General features: G+C 41.5%; 1 protein-coding gene across 1 annotated transcript in view; it reads right to left on the reverse strand.

Moving 5' to 3' along the window:
• The window catches only part of LOC112222383 (neurotensin receptor type 1-like), a 44696-nt gene that overhangs the window by 12534 nt on the left and 13330 nt on the right, over positions 1–18832 (reverse strand). Inside the window, exon 2 of the mRNA XM_042304182.1 lies at positions 10767–10968. Coding sequence (XP_042160116.1) covers positions 10767–10968 — 202 coding nt within the window. The remainder of the gene's footprint in view (positions 1–10766; positions 10969–18832) is intronic.

Raw genomic sequence — 18832 nt, forward strand, 5'->3', positions numbered from 1 at the left:
CTAGAGATTAAATACCTAGAGAGCAAATAATGCACAGCAAACCATTATCAATGCAGCGGCAGCCACAATCACTAGGACTATTATTTTATAGTTGCTCTTTAATTATTTATTATTTTTCTATTATCTTCTTATTTTTTATTTTATTTTTTACTTCAGTTTATTTTAGTAAATACTTTAACACTTTTTTTTTAATTCTTAAAACTGCATTGTTGGTTAAGGGCTTGGAAGTAAGCATTTCACTGTAAGGTCTACTCTTGTTGTGTTCGGTGCATGTGACAAATACAATTTGATTCGATTTGATATCACTTGTATGCAATATAAGTAGATTGGTAAATTATAATAAAGTTATAATTGTAAATATTTTTTACTTCTTCTTCTATCCTAACACCAAAGGTTATACCATATTTTCTAAAATGTCAATGTTTAGCTCGTCAGGCTGCAGTCTCAATCTGTGTGGAACACACACACCCTGCGGTGACAGAAAAAAGCTCTGTGTGACTGGATTGCTCTTCGCTGGCAGCCAATCAGCTGTCAGCGTCAGAGGGAAGCTCATTTGTCATGATAAATACATTCCAGGCTGGCGGTTTCACTTCCGCTCTCAAACCAAACCAATCGGTTTCCCTCAACCCACACTGGCCACCCTGACGTTCTCTAAAGTTTGGTATCTGAATTCTACTCATTGTGAAACAGAGCAGAAAAGTTTGTCCTCTTTACGAAATGACTTTACATTTTCAAACCAACTTTGGTGTTTTGGCTAGTCTCTGAAATTTGGTTCTGGGTGCCAACATTAGTTTTGGTAGGCGCTGATCTAGGGGTCTAAATAGCAAAATAATGAAACCATTTTCATTGGATAATTGCGAAGGTTGAAATATTACCATAGATATGGGTATCCATTAGGCTATGTATCATTGGCCCTGCAAGCTGTGTCTTAGTGGTTCAATCTGAGCCCATAAAGGACCATTAGAGATGCTCCGTGGAGACGTATTATTGTCAATCTTATTGTGTCCACAATTAACACGGCTGCTTTCCAATCCACTCTGATATATGTCTTATATTTGGTCCTTGATAATCTGATAGAAGAAACAATGACAAAAATGAATCTCGACGAAGGAATATAATTGTGATAGCTGTTATATGATGATCAGCTAGAAGTGATGTCAAATATTGAATCAAGTTCATCTGGAAACAGAACAGCATATGTACCCAGTCTGTGTTTCTGTATATGTGCACCTTTATCTTATAATTAAGGTAACAGAACTGTCTAATGAGCAAACTTCCATATCTGAATGAACGGCAACCTTTCCATTCACTATGGGAAATGAGTTCTTATAGGAACGATGCTGGTCTAGTATGGTTATTAAACCTTTATTTAACTAGGCAAGTCAGTTAAGAACAAATTCTTATTTACAATGACAGCCTACCAGGGAACAGTGGGTTAACTGCCTTGTTCAGGGGCAGAACAACAGATTTGTAGCTTGTCAGGTCGGGGATTCGAGCCAGCAACCTTTGGATTACTTGCCCAACGCTCTAACCACTAGGCTACAATGCACCATAACACCCAATAACAAGGGAATTGTATCCATTGGTCATTAGGTCAGAATTCCTAGCTAGCAAGATGCATTTCTGTAGAAATTCTACAATATAGTGTATAGGGAAGAGTGGTTTTAGTCTTTGAAAGATGCAGGTTTCATTGTCTTGCCTTTACAAATGGCCTGTGTCTTTGTCATATTGGCTCTATAGCACATGGAAGAGATGGAAGAAAGGGGCTCTCACTGGGGTTTTGTATCAGTGTCTGGTCTGGTCTGGTCTGTTCTGTCTGTCTGTCTGTCTGCCTGTCTGTCTGTCTGTCTGAACAGTGATAGCATGTGGAGCTCCACGGTGGCTCCCCACTGGTAACATACAGGCCATTTGTATGGTAACATACAGGCCATTTGTATGGTAACATACAACATACATCAAGTCAACGTCTAGTCCACCTTTATTCCAACTAGCTCTCCAACTAGCTGTCCAACTAGCTGTCCAACTAGCTCTCCAACTAGCTCTCCAACTAGCTCTCCAACTAGCTCTCCAACTAGCTGTTCAACTAGCTCTCCAACTAGCTCTCCAACTAGCTCTCCAACTAGCTCTCCTACTAGCTCTCCAACTAGCTCTCACAATCTCATGTCAGAATGGTTGCAAATGTCACATTTCTAAGTGATTAAGGTTAAGTTTAGTCATTAACTCTGAAATCTTAAGGTTAGTCATTAACTCCAAATGGTTAAGGTTTGGGACAGGCTTTAAACAACCATTTTTTAAAAACAACTTTTTATTACTGGGTTTGAACTTACAACCTTTGGAACCGAGAGGTATCTGTCATCCTTGTCCACAACGACATAGCAAAACCGAAACCTACATGAATCTAACAGCGCTCACGGTTGCCCCCCTAGTGGCCAGTTTCTACGTCATCTTCCAACATCCTCAGACAAGGATGGACGTCGAATACTGACTTGTATCAAGGGTGACCTGGCTCGTTTATTCAATGTAATTGAATTGAAATTACATGGAAACAATGTTGATTCAACCAGTGGATCTGATCAAAGCCTATTTAACCCCACCATCCAGCCCGTTAGCAGGAAACAGCAAGTGTATACAGATATACACACCCAACACATTAACACAGAGCAAACATGAAAGGCTAAAAACTGTTTGTTTAACTTCTCATTGTCTCGTCTTAGAAAGACTCATACTGGATATAATCTTACAGTGATTAAGCCCTCTGATATATTCCAGTGTTTGGTTAACTTCCAACTCTATCCATGCTGTAATACGTAGGGAAGTAACCTGAATACATTTACAGCACCCTAAACGTTTAGCTATGGACCCGAGTGTATGATTGACCTAAGTCGGCCAGAGAAATAGCTCGGCCCACTTTGACCTTTGCCCTGTCCTTTTGGTGCAGAGGGGAAAGAAAAAATGCAACAACATTATGAACACACACACACTCTTACACACGCATTATCTCAAACTGTTGGTGTCCATAGAAGTGGCTTTTAGAATCGCCACTACACACACATTAACTCACATTAAGTACACTGAGTTCCGCTCTGTGATTGCCATTGAGCACGGGGCCTTCCCCCTTCTCCTGTCATGCAATGTGACTGCAACTAGAGCCAAGAGTGACAGGCCAGAGCTAGAGTGTGCAATGTCTGCTACCAAGGTTAAGCGTCAATAGTAATGGCCTTGTTGTACTACTACATTCGCCTATGTATTTATTTGGACAGTGAAGTTTAAAACCAATTAACTGTAACTAAATGTAATCTAAAATGTAATCCCAAAAGTAATTAGTTATCATGAGAGGGCCATAAGACAATAAGTAGTAATGCTGCATACTCGGTTAAAGGTTAAAATCTCACCTTTCTGGTAAACGTTTTTAAAACTTGCTGAGGTGTAGTCACTTTTGAGGACACAAGCTCAAGTACACAGTACAAATATGTGACTTGTTTCAAGAAACTAGGCGCATGTTGCGCTTCACGACTTCACCAGAGAGGTATTTGAATGTAAACTTTTTATATTTATCACAATGCGTTTTTTTGGCAGAAATGCCTTCGGGATCATGTGAACTTTCATGTGCCTTAATAACAGTGTTTAGTTAAATACAAATAAATACAAATATAATTGTTAAATTACAAGCCTAGTTGGTTTAGCCACAGAAAAAGACAGGAACCTTTCCGCTAGCAATGATTGGCTGAGATAATGAGTGGGCTGGACATGCCGAGAGATGAGTTTGAATTGGTCTGCCATGAAGCGCACTTCTGTCTATAACATGAGCTGGTCAGTATGTGTAGATAATCATTCCTAATGTGGCTTTTTTGAAAGATATCACGTAGTATAACTACAAAAGTGTTGCTCTCCACTTTCTCGAGGACCGAGTTTTGAAATCAGTGGAATGCCCGATGGAATTAGAGTGTGATAGTTAAGGAGATGGAGAAAATCCTGGAATTTGATTGCAAATATGCAGAGGGAGACAAAAAGAGAACACACAGGAGGCTGTGGTATAAAACACCTGTCTCCGGATTACATCTTCACCCTTGGCATCCATGACATATAGGGAAAAACATCCATCCATGTATATGGGTAAGATAGTCCAGCTAGCTACATTTTCAGATATTATACGTTTCAAATTTTGTCAGAAATGTGTTTTTATTTCAAGTTAAAGTGTACTGTTAGCTAGCTAGATAACGCTAGCTGGCTGGCTAGCTAGCTAACGTTACGTGCATGATCTGTGTAGTAATATTATTTGTATCTCACAGCCATTGGCATTGCTAGTTATAGCCTAATGTTAGCTAACATTGCACCTGGTTTGTAGTACCAATCAAATTGATTTTCAAAGCCCTTCTTACATCAGCTGATGTCACAAAGTGCTGTGGTAACGTTATGAGTTGGGATTATTAAATGTTCATTATTTGAACTGGTTAGCCAGCTATCTTAACATTAGCTAGTTAGCTAACAAGCTAGAAATGAACTATAACATTGCTAGGAAAGCTGCTTTTAGTTGCCTGGTTTTCTAGACAGACATTTACTAAATTCATTTTTAAACGGGGATGGGGGGTTAAATATAGCCGCGTCTTTAGAGCAAGCACAGACCAGCTGGCTCAATCTCTCCCTATCCCAGTCTGCTGCCCCCACATGCTTCATGTAGCCACCATTGTTCGTGTTCCCAAGAAAGCAAAGGTAACTGAACTAAATTACTATCACCCCGTAGCACTCACTTCTGTTATCATGAAGTGCTTGGAGAGGCTAGTTTAAGATTTTTTTTCTTCTTAGAGTATTGTTATATTATAAATCAATTAACTATGACTTTTTAAAGCACCCAGCAGTGCTATTTGCAGAGTTAGCTCCAGGTAAATGTTGTAATTTGTCAACCATTCCTGAACCTGGACCTGGACCTGAACCTTTCAACCAAAAACACGCTACATGTGGACAGTACCACAACAAAATCTGTTTGAGCTTTTGTTTGTAAGCAGAAAGCAGAAAGATAGAGTCACGGTCTGATTTGCCGAAGGGAGGGCGAGGGAGGCCCTTGTTTACATTTCTGTATAATAAAAGGTGTCTAGAGTTTTAGGGCCCCTAGAGGCACATGAGATGTGTTGGTAGAAGTGTGGTAGAATGGTTTTAACCTTTCTAGCGCAGGGGTTCCGCTAGCGGAACACCTCGACAACATTCCGCTGAAAGGGCAGTGCTTGAAATTCAAAAATATTTTTTAGAAATATGTAACTTTCACACATTAACAAGTCCAATACAGCAAATTAAAGATAAACATCTTGTTAACCTCTTGAGCTTATGGCTGAATACTGCCCCCTTTGGAGGAAGTGCGTACCCATAGTAAACTGAAAATATTTTTTTCCAAAATTGCTAATATATGCATATAATAATTATTATTGAATAGAAAACACTCTATAAAGTTTCTAAAACCGTTTAAATTATGTCTGTATGTAAAGCAGAACTCTCAGGGCAGCCTTTCTCCCAAACTCTCTCTTGTCAAGAGAAAAGTTGGGTCAACTTTGACGTCATCGCCCCCACCCTTCCCAGGCAGCTACCGATCTGGGAACAGTATGTATTTGTTCAGCGCGATGTCTGCTTTCAATTGGCACGTTCATTGTTTGAATTTCGCGCGCCCTCATCCTTTGGCGGGCGAAAATGCCCGGGTCACTCTCAAATACATGCACTCTATTGCGCGCGGCCGATTTGGGGAACGTTCTTTTCCAAGAGACACCAGTTGAAGCCGGTTCGTTTGTTCGCGATTATCATTGTTTTACATGATAAAACCATCATTTTGCTCGATTCTGCACTTAGTTTGACCAGTTTAGTCGACATAGAATATGTAATTTTGAAGTTTTGATGCGCAAGAGTGCGGGACCAGAAGGAGCAGAAGTTATTTTGGGTGCATTTCAGCTGAAGCTGTTAGCATATGCTAATACAAAGACGCACAACTTGAAACCAAACGATGTATTGGGTAAGTATGACTCCTTCTACGTCTTCTGATCGAAGAACATCAAAGGTAAGGGAATATTTATGTGGTTATTTTGGGTTTCTGTGGACTCCAAACGTAGAGGAGACACTGCTAATATCTGAGCGCCGTCTCATAGCATAGACTAGTGAACGAATTCTGTAACGTTAAAAATAAATGTAACACAGCGGTTGTATTAAGAAGAAGTGTATCTTTGTAACTATATGTAGAACATGTATATTTAGTCATGTTTATTGCTTGTTATCTGACGTTATCTGTCGGAGCTATCATAATTTCTCCGGACATTTTGAGTAGCATTTTTTGAAATGTCGTCATTGTAAACAGAGATTTATGGATATTAATGGCATATTATTGAAAAAAAAAATGTACTGTGTAACATGTAATATTACTGTTATCTGATGAAGATTTTCAAAAGGTTAGTGAATTATTTATTTTTTAATCCTACTTTTAAATTTTATATTTTCTGGGACAAAATGGCCGCCGCTTGCCTTTTGTTTCGGTGGTGGTCTAATATAAATGTGTGCTATGTTTTCGCCGTAAAACATTTTAGAAATCTGACTTGCTGGGTAGATGAACAAGGTGTTTATCTTTCATTTGAGCTATTGGACTTGTTAATGTGTGGAGGTTAAATATTTCTAAGAATATTTTTTTGCATTTTGCGTTATGCTAATGAGCTTGAGCCGTAGTCACGATCCCGGATCCGGGATGGGTAGCATCAAGAGGTTTTAATCTACCCATCGTATCCGATTTCAAAAATGCTTTACAGCTAAAGCACAACATATGATTATGTTAGATCACCACCAAGTCAAAAAAACAGCCATTTTCCCAGCCAAAAATAGGAGTCACAAAAAGCAGAAATATAGATAAAATTAATCACTAACTTTTGATGATCTTCATCAGATGACACTCATAGGACATCATGTTACACAATACATGTATGTTTTGTTCGATAATGTGCATATTTATATCTAAAAATCTCAGTTTATAATGGCACCTTACGTGCAGTAATGTTTTGATTCCAAAACATCCGGTGATTTTGTAGAAATAATAATAATAAACATTGATAAAAGATACAGAATTAAAGATAGACTTCTCCGTAATGCAACCGCTGTGTCAGATTTCAAAAAAACTTTATGGAAAAAGCATAATCTGAGAACGCTGCCATTTTGGAATCAACAAAGTTAGAAACAACACCATAAATATTCACTTACCTTTGATGATCTTTATCAGAAGGCCCTCCCAGGAATCCCAGTTCGACAATAAATGACTGATTTGTTCCATAAAGTTCCATCATTTATGTCCAAATAGCCACTTGTTGTTAGCGTGTTCAGCCCAGTAATCCATCTTCATGAGGAGCGAGCATTTCATCCAGACAAAAACTCAAAAAGTTCCATTACAGTCCTTTAGAAACATGTCAAACAATGTATGGAATCAATCGTTAGGATGTTTTTAACATAAAACATCGATAATGTTCCAACCGGAGAATTCCTTTGTCTTCAGAAAAAGCACTGGAACGCGAGGTAACTCTGTCGGGAGCGCGCGTCATGAGACCAAGACTCTCTGCCAGACCACTGACTCAAAGAGGTCTCATGAGCCCCTCCTTTATAGAAGAATCCTCATTCAAGTTTCAAAAGACGGTTGACATCTAGTGGAAGCCCTAGGAAGTGCAACCTCATCCATATCTCAATGTGTACTCTGTAGGCCAAGCTTTGAAAAACTACAAACTTCAGATGTCCCACTTCCTGGTTGGATTTTTCTCAGGTTTTCACCTGCCATATGAGTTATGTTATACTCACAGACATCATTCAAACAGTTTTAGAAACGTCAGAGTGTTTTCTATCCAATACTAATAATAATATGCATATATTAGTATCTGGGACAGAGTAGGAGGCAGTTCAATCTCAGCACGCTATTCATCCAAAAGTGAAAATGCTGCCCCCTATCCCAAAAAGGTTGTTAATCTCGAGATTTTCTTCACACTGGAAGCAGCGCACCAGCTGTTGTTCATGAAGAGGCACACCTCTCCCCCTTTGGACTTTCCCGAGGCTGCCGTCAACCGATTGTGCCACAGCATGGAGAAACCACTGAGTTCTGTGATCAAGTTTCTGCAAGGCATATAATGTTGCAGTTTTTCAAGTCTCTCTTGTAGGTGACTCTCAAACGAAGGTCATTCATCTTATTCTAGAGTGACTGGACATTTGCCAATAAAACGGAGGGGAGTGCCCAACGATTTTCTCTGCATCACAGTTTCACAAGGGTGCCAGCCCATCTAGCATGTCTACGCCGGCGGCGTTTTGGTAGCTCATAAAACATAGGAATAGCATCTGGAGTGAAAAAAGAAACAGTTGGAGTTGAAGTCGAATTTGAATTCAAAATCGATGTCCAAAAGTGCTTAGCGGTCAAAATGTGAAAATAGTATAAACACTAAAAAAGTAACTAAATATTAAAGTGGGGTTGGAACTTGTAAGATGTTGACCTTCTCGGTGCTTATATCTTATATAAAACAGATGTATGTATGAAAATACCCTCAAATAAAATGTTACAAATGCTGTATATTTTCGCCTCATATAAAACATTTGATCTGAAATCCAAAATGCTGGAGTCTAGAGACAAATTAAAAGTTATAGCTTCACTGTCCAAATAAATACATATGGGGGTGTATATTGCAATTTTTCTAGAAATATTCTCTTTTTTATTAATTTATCAGCGGGCAGTGAATTCACTAAAAAGATTGTTGCCCACTACTGTTTCAAGTGCATGTAATCACTGAGTGGCTCCACTCCAGGAGGAAGAGGCATTGTGCTAATAATGCATGCAGCCTGACGCATGTCACAAAGAAACAACTCCAGACTGTTGTTATGGAAATCAGGAGTTGAAGGAGGTTAACTTGTCCTTTGAAGCTTTGGTCACGTGTGTAGCAAACTAGCCACGCACAGCAGATGGAGAAAGCTGTGAGATAATATTATCCTTTTTTTGGTGCATCGATGAAAATGATTTATTCAGCCGTAATAAGGTGTATAAAAAGCTGGCGGTGGGTTTTCTCTCTTTGATAGTGTGTCCTATAATGGAGTGCTAATGGAATGGGTTTGGCGATAGGGAGAGTGAAGCTGGCTCAGGCTGAATGGGTGCCATCTCACAGTAGTTGAGACCCCAACTTCTAATGTTTAATGGCACACAGTCAAGAGAGTGGACTTCTCTTCTGCATTTTGTAGTTCATACAAGCATACAAACAGACATGTGTAGGTATTTTTACCACTTGAAGGAATAGTTCAGTGTTGTGTGTGTATGTGCGTGCGTGCGTGCGTAGAAGTGGGTGTTGTACAGTGGTTCGTCCTTTAAAAGTTGCAGCGTACTGCGGCGCAGCTTGCATGGTACCGCAGAATTCTATTGCACATGATTTAGGTGTGAACCACTGGTGCCATTAATGCTAGTTAGTGCTAGTTGACCACCAGAGGGCATTTAATAGCCTTCAATAGCTGCAGTACAAAAGAATGCAGGCACACCGGAGACCAGGGTTCAATTCCACCGACAGGGAGGAAGGTGTAGTCCTAAATAAGATTTTTTCCTTAACTTAACCCATGTGTGCTATTTCATAGTTGTGATGTCTTCATTATTATTCTACAATGTAGAATAAAAAATATAGAAAGATCCTTGAAAGATCCTTGAATGAGTAGCTGTGTCCAAACATTTCACTGGTACTTGCTTAATTAATTAGATTAATATAATGGTGTTTCTATTCCAAGAAAAAATAAAAATGAAAAATGAAAAACCCTCTGGGTTTCCGTTAGGATGGAACGGGAAATATGGCACTGTACAACATCACGGTCAGGAGTACAGCACTGAGCTATTTAGCTAAAGAATCCCCATGTTGTGCAGGCACGCCGAAGACTGGGGTTCAATTCCCAACAGGGAGGAAGGAGTAGGCTGTCCTTGGAAATATGAATTTGTTCTTAACTGACTTGTCTAGTTAAAGAAAGGTTACACTAAGAGCATAACATTTCTACACCCTACTTTTCTAATTCTAGTCTAACCAATGCCCAAACGAAGATTCAGTGAAAATAAAAAGCGCAGGGTTAATGATATATCTGTGAGAATATCCAACAGGCTTGTATATAATTCTAAATTAATAATAATAGTTGCTTGTCTAAAAATAACAATATTTTGGAGATGATTTTGTTTTCAAATAACGTAAAATGAGCGAGAAAAAGGCCAATCCTGAACATGGGGTTGAGCATTGTCACTAATTTGTAAATAAAGCCAGTTTGTTACTTATAATTATTTATTTATGTTTTTAGAGGGAGAGAAACCAAAAACCTACAGTCATCTCATGAGTCTCCCAGTCAAGGACAGCACAGTTATTGAACCAGCATCTGTAGCAACACAGCTTGCACTGCTATGCAGTGTCTTAGACTATTGTGCCACTTAGGTGCTGTACAACATGACCGGTCGGGAGTAGTTTACAGTACTACATTAAGAGCAAAATAATCCTAACAAATAAAAAATTAAAAACAGTTTTAGTAAGTAATACTGAAGTCATGCACAATTTCTATTTAGGTTTATGTCGCCCATTCTTGTCAGTTAGAGACACAGTAGGCATAATCAGTAGGCACTCAAAAGCATAATCAGTGGTCTAACGCCCCCTTGCGTTGCTGTGGAGCAATGAAGTGGTGACACAGGGTACTGTACTAAACCACAAATTACCTCTAAGTACCGCAGCATAATCGCAAAACCTTTAGTGGAGCAACCACTGTATACTCACGTAGAACCATGACTCCGTGACGCAGCGACTGTGTGCGGTTTGGCTCCACAGCAACGCTCAGCATGGTAGGGTTACCCTCGACGATGCAGATGCGGTTGTCCTGCTGCTTCTCTCTGAACATATGCAGCAGCTGACTGGCGATGACCCCGTTCAGAACAGATATGGCGGCCATGGGAACCACAAAGGACAGGAACACATTCACCTGTCCAGAGAAACGGAGGGGCATGGAGAGATAAAGTTAGTAAGACTGTACTTTCTGCCAATGACTCAGTGGTTCTTCCTTTAAAAGTTTTGAGCTTATGCTGCAACCGTTTGTGGTAAATTGCGTCATTCTGGCAACAATGGCTGACACTTAAATAACGTGCCATAGAATTCTGTGGCACCCCGCTATCTGTGCTGCAGTACGGCGCAACTCTTAAATGAAGAACCACTGTAGTTTTGGCCTCAAACAGTACTGGCGATGCAATCATAACAATTAACGATGAATTGTTTCTGGTCTGGGACAAAAATAATGCAACAGAGATATTGATTTCTTTGAAGTCTGTTCAAAAGTTGGCTTGCCATTCTGGTGGGAACACAGTTGCTTGCATATTGACAGTTAATGAGTACATATTGACACAGTCTAGACTAACCAGAGGAGTTTCACAATCTCATTATACACTGTAAAGTACCACCTGTAAATATACTCTGTACAGTACCACCTGTAAAGATACTCTGTACAGTACCACCTGTAAAGATACTCTGTACAGTACCACCTGTAAAGATACTCTGTACAGTACCACCTGTAAAGATACTCTGTACAGTACCACCTGTAAAGATACTCTGTACAGTACCACCTGTAAAGATACTCTGTACAGTACCACCTGTAAAGATACTCTGTACAGTACCACCTGTAAAGATACTCTGTACAGTACCACCTGTAAAGTTTGGAAAGACAGAGGAAGATTTTGTGGCACGTGCGAGAGAGTGAGAGTGAGAGTGAGAGTGAGAGTGAGAGTGAGAGTGAGAGTGAGGGGAAGCGAGAGAGAAAAACAGCAGAGGAGAGGACAATGTAGGAAAGTGGCCCTGTACCTGTCTGCTTGTAATTAGTGATATACTGTATGTTGTCTGAAATCAGGATACTACACCAGACAGACCAGAAGTGTCAATCTCTTTCGCCTCTCCAATTAGCTGCAGTCATGTCAAATCAGCAATGGAACATGAACAATCTGTTATTATTATAACTCCAGATTGATCACCATACAGTGTAATTAGAGTGTCTATAAACCACACCAGGCGTTAAATGGATACATACTTCTGTCAATTGTGTCAGTCAGTTGATTGCCAGCATACCTGACTATAAGTAGTCTCTGTCTCCTGATTCTGTAGCGTGAGGCAGTTTTATGTACAAGTACACAGGATACTGAGCAGGATACTAGTCTATCGCAGAGCCTGGCTATGCATAGTGCTATCTGACATGTTGAATGGCCAGAAATGTTCCTGTTTATACAGACTCATAAATGTGAGCTTAGTACAGGGTCCTGGAATAACATCGGACGTCGCACATTATATTTTTAGAAATAATGTCCATAAGTGCTTTGAGCACAATGTATAAAAAACATGGTATGAATGACGGTTATAGAATTAGTTTCTTTGACATTTATTTGCCTGTCTGACAGTGTGAAGCACTTACACAGTTCACACTCAATCTATTTACAGGTGAACTTTATGATCCAGCAGAGACTGGCCCATCTGTCTCTATCAGTGTCTCATGAGCTTCTCATTCGTCTGTGCCTCACTGCAGCAAAACACAGACAGAAAATCAGGGCAAAATATTCAAATTATTTCTCCCAAACACTAGCTCCTGTGGTATTTCCAAACACATTGAAATTCAAGAGGATTACATGAATTTCCCATCACAGATATTTTTTTTTTTTTGGGGGGCTACAAAGGAAGAGGATGCGGCTGCCCTGTGAGACCGGATGGGTGAAGTGTTCCTGATGGTTTCCTGAATATCAAACTCGGCTCAGAGGAGCCTGGTCTTTACCATCACCATCGTTATCATTCGCCTGGCAGGTCGTTTCAGGCTACAGCAGGCCAACCGAAACCAGTCCTACGGGGAGGGAGTGTCAAGAGATTTACAGTATATGTCAAGAGATTTACAGTATATGTCAAGAGATTTACAGTATATGTCAAGAGATTTACAGTAAATGTCAAGAGATTTACAGTAAATGTCAAGAGATTTACAGTAAATGTCAAGAGATTTACAGTATATGTCAAGAGATTTACAGTATATGTCAAGAGATTTTTAAAACATGATGCAGAAGCAATACGTTTGAGTTCCTGCATGAATCCAACTAACCTTAATCTTTGGTCACATGCCCTGGGTCCGTACTCATTCTGTATCCATATGAAGAAATACATTCACGAAGTGGATCTAATTTTGAATTAGCATACTTTGGCATCTATTCCTGTAATTCCATCGAACAAAACAGATTGGTGTGAACAAGAGTGAAAACACAGGAGGCAAAAAGCAGTATGGGTTTTGTAAACACTTGTTACATTTCAAATCATAAATTACTTTATCAGTGGAGGCTGGTGGGAGGAGCTATAGGACGATGGGCTCAGTGTAATGGCTGGAAAGGAATAAATGGAACAGAGTCAAACATTTGTTTTATATATGTTTAATACTGTTACATTTATTCCATTCCAGCCATTACACTGAGCCTGTCCTCCTACAGCTCCTCCCCACCAGCCTCCTCTGGATCGTATATGATGTTTATTTAACATGAATGGAAGTAGGATCAGCCAGTAGATTGGAGTGGAGGGGTAGAAAAGGATATCTGATTCCTTGGCACTGGTCCCTAGGAGCTTGGGGTTTCTCTTTGCCCTGTTCCGCTCTCTTTCTCTTAGGCAGATGACTGGAGATTAGGTGGTTGATCTGTCTGTCAGGAACATTTTTGGAACAGCTCCCCCCCTTTGAAAATCTGACGTGGGCAGGAAAATGCATTGGGAAAACATGAGTCGTCTGATTGCATGGCCCTAACGAGGCTAAGCTGGAACAGGCAATTAGAGCAGACAAGCCCCTAACGAGCTGCAGCCAACCAGCCAGCCAGCCAGCCAGCCAGCCAACCAGCCAGCCAGCCAGAGCCACTTTCAACCACAGCTTTCATTGATTAGAGCTTTTTAATTATATTTTTTTGCTCTGAACTTGCACCATTTCTTGATGTAAGAGAGAGAGAGAGAAATATATATATAAGGCTTTTAAAATGTTGCTGGGGATGATCTGTTGCATGTATTGAGAATACCATGTTATTAGTCCTCTGCGGTCTGTAGTGTTGGCAAACCTTTAAATTCTAGAACATATATCACTTGATAAAGGGAAAATCCACAACAACAACAAAAATATATATTTTGTTGTATTTTTACTGTTGATACAGTCCCAGAATGTTTTACATGTCAGCATTCATGTTTTCAAGTTACTGAACCTTTAAGAAGCAAAGTTTCCATATCCACATCTCTGCTTCCTCTCTGTTCCCATGAAGTTCAATGACAAATGATTTTTTTTAAATGAACGACAAAAGGCTCTGTGTCTTTACGCATACAGGGACTCCGCAGGACATATCAAACACCATTTTACTCTGTAAAGTACAATGTGGGGAAATAGCATGATTTCCAACAGCAGTATTGGCTGTGGCTCTGATGATGACTGGTCCTGGCAGTGGGTTTCTGCCCCTATGTATCAGCCCTCCTGCGTGAACCAAACACAGACATCGTTGAACATGTTTCTCTTAAATTAACAGTTTTTTTTTGGTACGTCTCTTTTCATCATTTCTGCAGCCATTACATTTCACAGTCCTTTACCCTCTTGTTCTCCACCAATTCCCTTACTGTGGCCACTGTGTGAGCCTCCCTCAGTTGGGCTGAGTAATTAAAGTTGTCCGCGTCGACCATCCACCTAAGCCAATTTGATTTTTTTCTGCCCACAGACCCCATCCAGACATCAGGATATGAAAACACTAGTAATGAATTCCCCTTGAAATTCCCACTCGTTATTTCTTAGCAATCTGAGTGAAATAATGTAATTATGATATGAAACCAAACTAAATTGTGTAGCTACAGTAGAGCATTATTACATAACCAAGTGTGTTTCCATGTTTTGGAAAGGCTAAGGGACATCGCATTAGACTCACAGTATGAGAGGATATGGTCATTTAAATGTGCCTTACCCACCCTTACCAGAACAGTCCGCTATGACTAAGACTTCCAAATCTGATTATTCTGTGGAAAGCAAGGTGATGGGAGTTTGTTCTCCGGCTGAGTCATCCAGAGACTAACATAATGCCTCTTTGCTTGGAACTCAGCATTAAGGAGATGGATTAGGGGTAAAGCCCTACAACAGACTAGCTAGCGGTCTGTACTTGTACATCGAGATGCCTGGCGCTACAGAAACAGGAGATCCTCCTGCCTGCCTTATGGGCCATTCTGGGTTTACAGTACACACTGTGACCACAGGTTGACGTGACCTGTCAGTAGGCTGTGACTCACTGGGACCACAGGTTGACGTCACCTGTCAATAGGCTGTGACTCACTGGGACCACAGGTTGACGTCACCTGTCAATAGGCTGTGACTCACTGGGACCACAGGTTGACGTCACCTGTCAATAGGCTGTGACTCACTGGGACCACAGGTTGACGTCACCTGTCAATAGGCTGTGACTCACTGGGACCACAGGTTGACGTCACCTGTCAATAGGCTGTGACTCACTGGGACCACAGGTTGACGTCACCTGTCAATAGGCTGTGACTCACTGGGACCACAGGTTGACGTCACCTGTCAATAGGCTGTGACTCACTGGGACCACTGACGTGACCAGTCAGAGGTTGTGACTCACTGGGACCACAGGTTGACATCACCTGTCAATAGGCTGTGACTCACTGGGACCACAGGTTGACGTCACCTGTCAATAGGCTGTGACTCACTGGGACCACAGGTTGACGTCACCTGTCAATAGGCTGTGACTCACTGGGACCACAGGTTGACGTCACCTGTCAATAGGCTGTGACTCACTGGGACCACAGGTTGACGTCACCTGTCAATAGGCTGTGACTCACTGGGACCACAGGTTGACGTCACCTGTCAATAGGCTGTGACTCACTGGGCAGGTTGACGTCACCTCAGGCTGTGACTCACTGGGACCACAGGTTGACGTGACCTGTCAGTAGGCTGTGACTCACTGGGACCACAGGTTGACGTCACCTGTCAATAGGCTGTGACTCACTGGGACCACAGGTTGACGTCACCTGTCAGTAGGCTGTGACTCACTGGGACCACAGGTTGACGTCACCTGTCAATAGGCTGTGACTCACTGGGACCACAGGTTGACGTCACCTGTCAGTAGGCTGTGACTCACTGTGACCACAGGTTGACGTGACCAGTCAAGAGGTTGTGACTCACTGGGACCACAGGTTGACGTCACCTGTCAATAGGCTGTGACTCACTGGGACCACAGGTTGACGTCACCTGTCAATAGGCTGTGACTCACTGGGACCACAGGTTGACGTCACCTGTCAATAGGCTGTGACTCACTGGGACCACAGGTTGACGTCACCTGTCAATAGGCTGTGACTCACTGGGACCACAGGTTGACGTCACCTGTCAATAGGCTGTGACTCACTGGGACCACAGGTTGACGTCACCTGTCAGTAGGCTGTGACTCACTGTGACCACCGTGACCAGTCAAGAGGCTGTGACTCACTGTGACCACAGGTTGGTCACCTGTCAATAGGCTGTGACTCACTGGGACCACAGGTTGACGTCACCTGTCAATAGGCTGTGACTCACTGGGACCACAGGTCACCTGTCAATAGGCTGTGACTCACTAGGACCACAGGTTGACGTCACCTGTCAGTAGGCTGTGACTCACTGGGACCAACGTCACCTGTCAATAGGCTGTGACTCACTGGGACCACAGGTTGACGTCACCTGTCAATAGGCTGTGACTCACTGGGACCATAGGTTGACGTCACCTGTCAATAGGCTGTGACTCACTGGGACCACAGGTTGACGTGACCTGTCAATAGGCTGTGACTCACTGGGACCACAGGTTGACGTGACCAGTCAAGAGGCTGTTGCAGATGTGATTCATCCATCTTAAACCAGCCGCAGTATCTGTACAAAAGAACTACCTGTAGTAAATAACTATCGGTATAAAAAAATCTGTATGAAAGAACTACTAAAGGACAGCATTCTGGATGGCAAATCTCCATTTGGATTCAATTATGTGAGGCAATGCTTGCAAAGCATTCTCTGAATTGGATCCATGACAAGACGTTGAATATGAATAGGCACACTGCTTTGTATCTTTCATGAGGGGACCACGGTTTCAACAGAAGGGTATAGATGGGTGTACACCAGTACCCCATGAGACTACCGCTTAACATGGCAGGTTTAAAGTGTTCTCCTTAAATCATTTCATAAACAATTGAATTGCCTTTTAGTTGCTAGTCTAATCTCTATTTCAGCTACATTACACAACAGGCTCATTGTTAATAACAGTAGATGTTCTATGGCAGACAACAGTACTACCAATGGAAGAGGAACACAGTAGTGGTGAAGTAGAAGTCAAGATATTTTTGCCGTCCATCCATTGTGACATGAAAAATAGTTCTTATGTGAGCAATCTCCATGGTTACGTGATTTTTGGTCTCTCTGTTTCCTCACCTTCTCTCTATCTCTGCCTCCATCTCTTTCTTTCAGAGCACTTCATATCCCTCTGCAAGTAATACTGACAACCTGGTAGTGTACTTTTGAGGAACAGTACCAATCTGGAACCAATTTCACTGGAATGATAGAAAATAGGATTAAATTAAAAGTGAAAGTTCCATCATCATTCTCCCTCCACTCCTACCGTAAAGATGTTTCCCTCTTCCCTTTCTCAGATAATGACAAAATATCTTCAAACACAAAACTACCCTTCACCTTTTCATCTTCTGCCTCCTTAATTTTTCAGTGGCAAAATATGTTTCAGGTCTGAAGCCTAAGACTTGTCTCTCTGAAGCACTTTGTTTCCCTAGATCAGTGACGTTCGTCTGAAGAAGTGGACCAAGATGCAGCGTGGTCTATCATTCCGTTTGTAGGTTAATCATATTCTTTAATGATCACCACAAAAACAAGAAAGAGAGAACCAACGAAACGTACAGCCTTGTATGGATCAACAGCAACAATACAAGGACAAGATCCCACAACATAGGTGGGGAAAAAAGGCTACCTAAGTATGATTCCCAATCAGAGACAACGATAGACAGCTGCCTCTGATTGGGAACCACACTCGGCCAAACACAAAGAAATACAACACATAGAATGCCCACCTCACATCACACCATGACCTAACAAAAATAGAGAAATAAAATGTCTCTCTCAGGTCAGGGCGTGACAAGATCTTGATCTAGATGTTGATGGTCCTCTTTCATCTCTCAGGATCTCTCTCTCTCTGTCTCTTCCTGGTGGATGGACAGAGCAAAAGGAATCAACAGGACAGCGCTCTGAGCCATAATACATTGATGAGCCTCGAGATTTCCTTCTTTTAATCTAAAACAAATCACTAGCATTGTACCAGGATATATGTTATATTTATCCACTGATTAAGTGGGATACAACTTTTCACACACACCAACAACAACAAAAAAACCTCTTCCCGTTTGCCCGCCTTGGTCAGTGCTTTCAGAAGGAATTCATACCTCTTCCCGTTTGCCCTGTAGATGGCCTTGGTCAGTGCTTTCAGAAGGAATTCATACCTCTTCCCGTTTGCCCTGTAGATGGCCTTGGTCAGTGCTTTCAGAAGGAATTCATACCTCTTCCCGTTTGCCCTGTAGATGGCCTTGGTCAGTGCTTTCAGAAGGAATTCATACCTCTTCCCGTTTGCCCTGTAGATGGCCTTGGTCAGTGCTTTCAGAAGGAATTCATACCTCTTCCCGTTTGCCCTGTAGATGGCCTTGGTCAGTGCTTTCAGAAGGAATTCATACCTCTTCCCGTTTGCCCTATAGATGGTCTAGGTCAGTGCTTTCAGAAGGAATTCATACCTCTT

The sequence above is a fragment of the Oncorhynchus tshawytscha genome, linkage group LG22 (genome assembly GCF_018296145.1).
Source record: "Oncorhynchus tshawytscha isolate Ot180627B linkage group LG22, Otsh_v2.0, whole genome shotgun sequence".
In the NCBI taxonomy this organism is placed as follows: domain Eukaryota; kingdom Metazoa; phylum Chordata; class Actinopteri; order Salmoniformes; family Salmonidae; genus Oncorhynchus; species Oncorhynchus tshawytscha.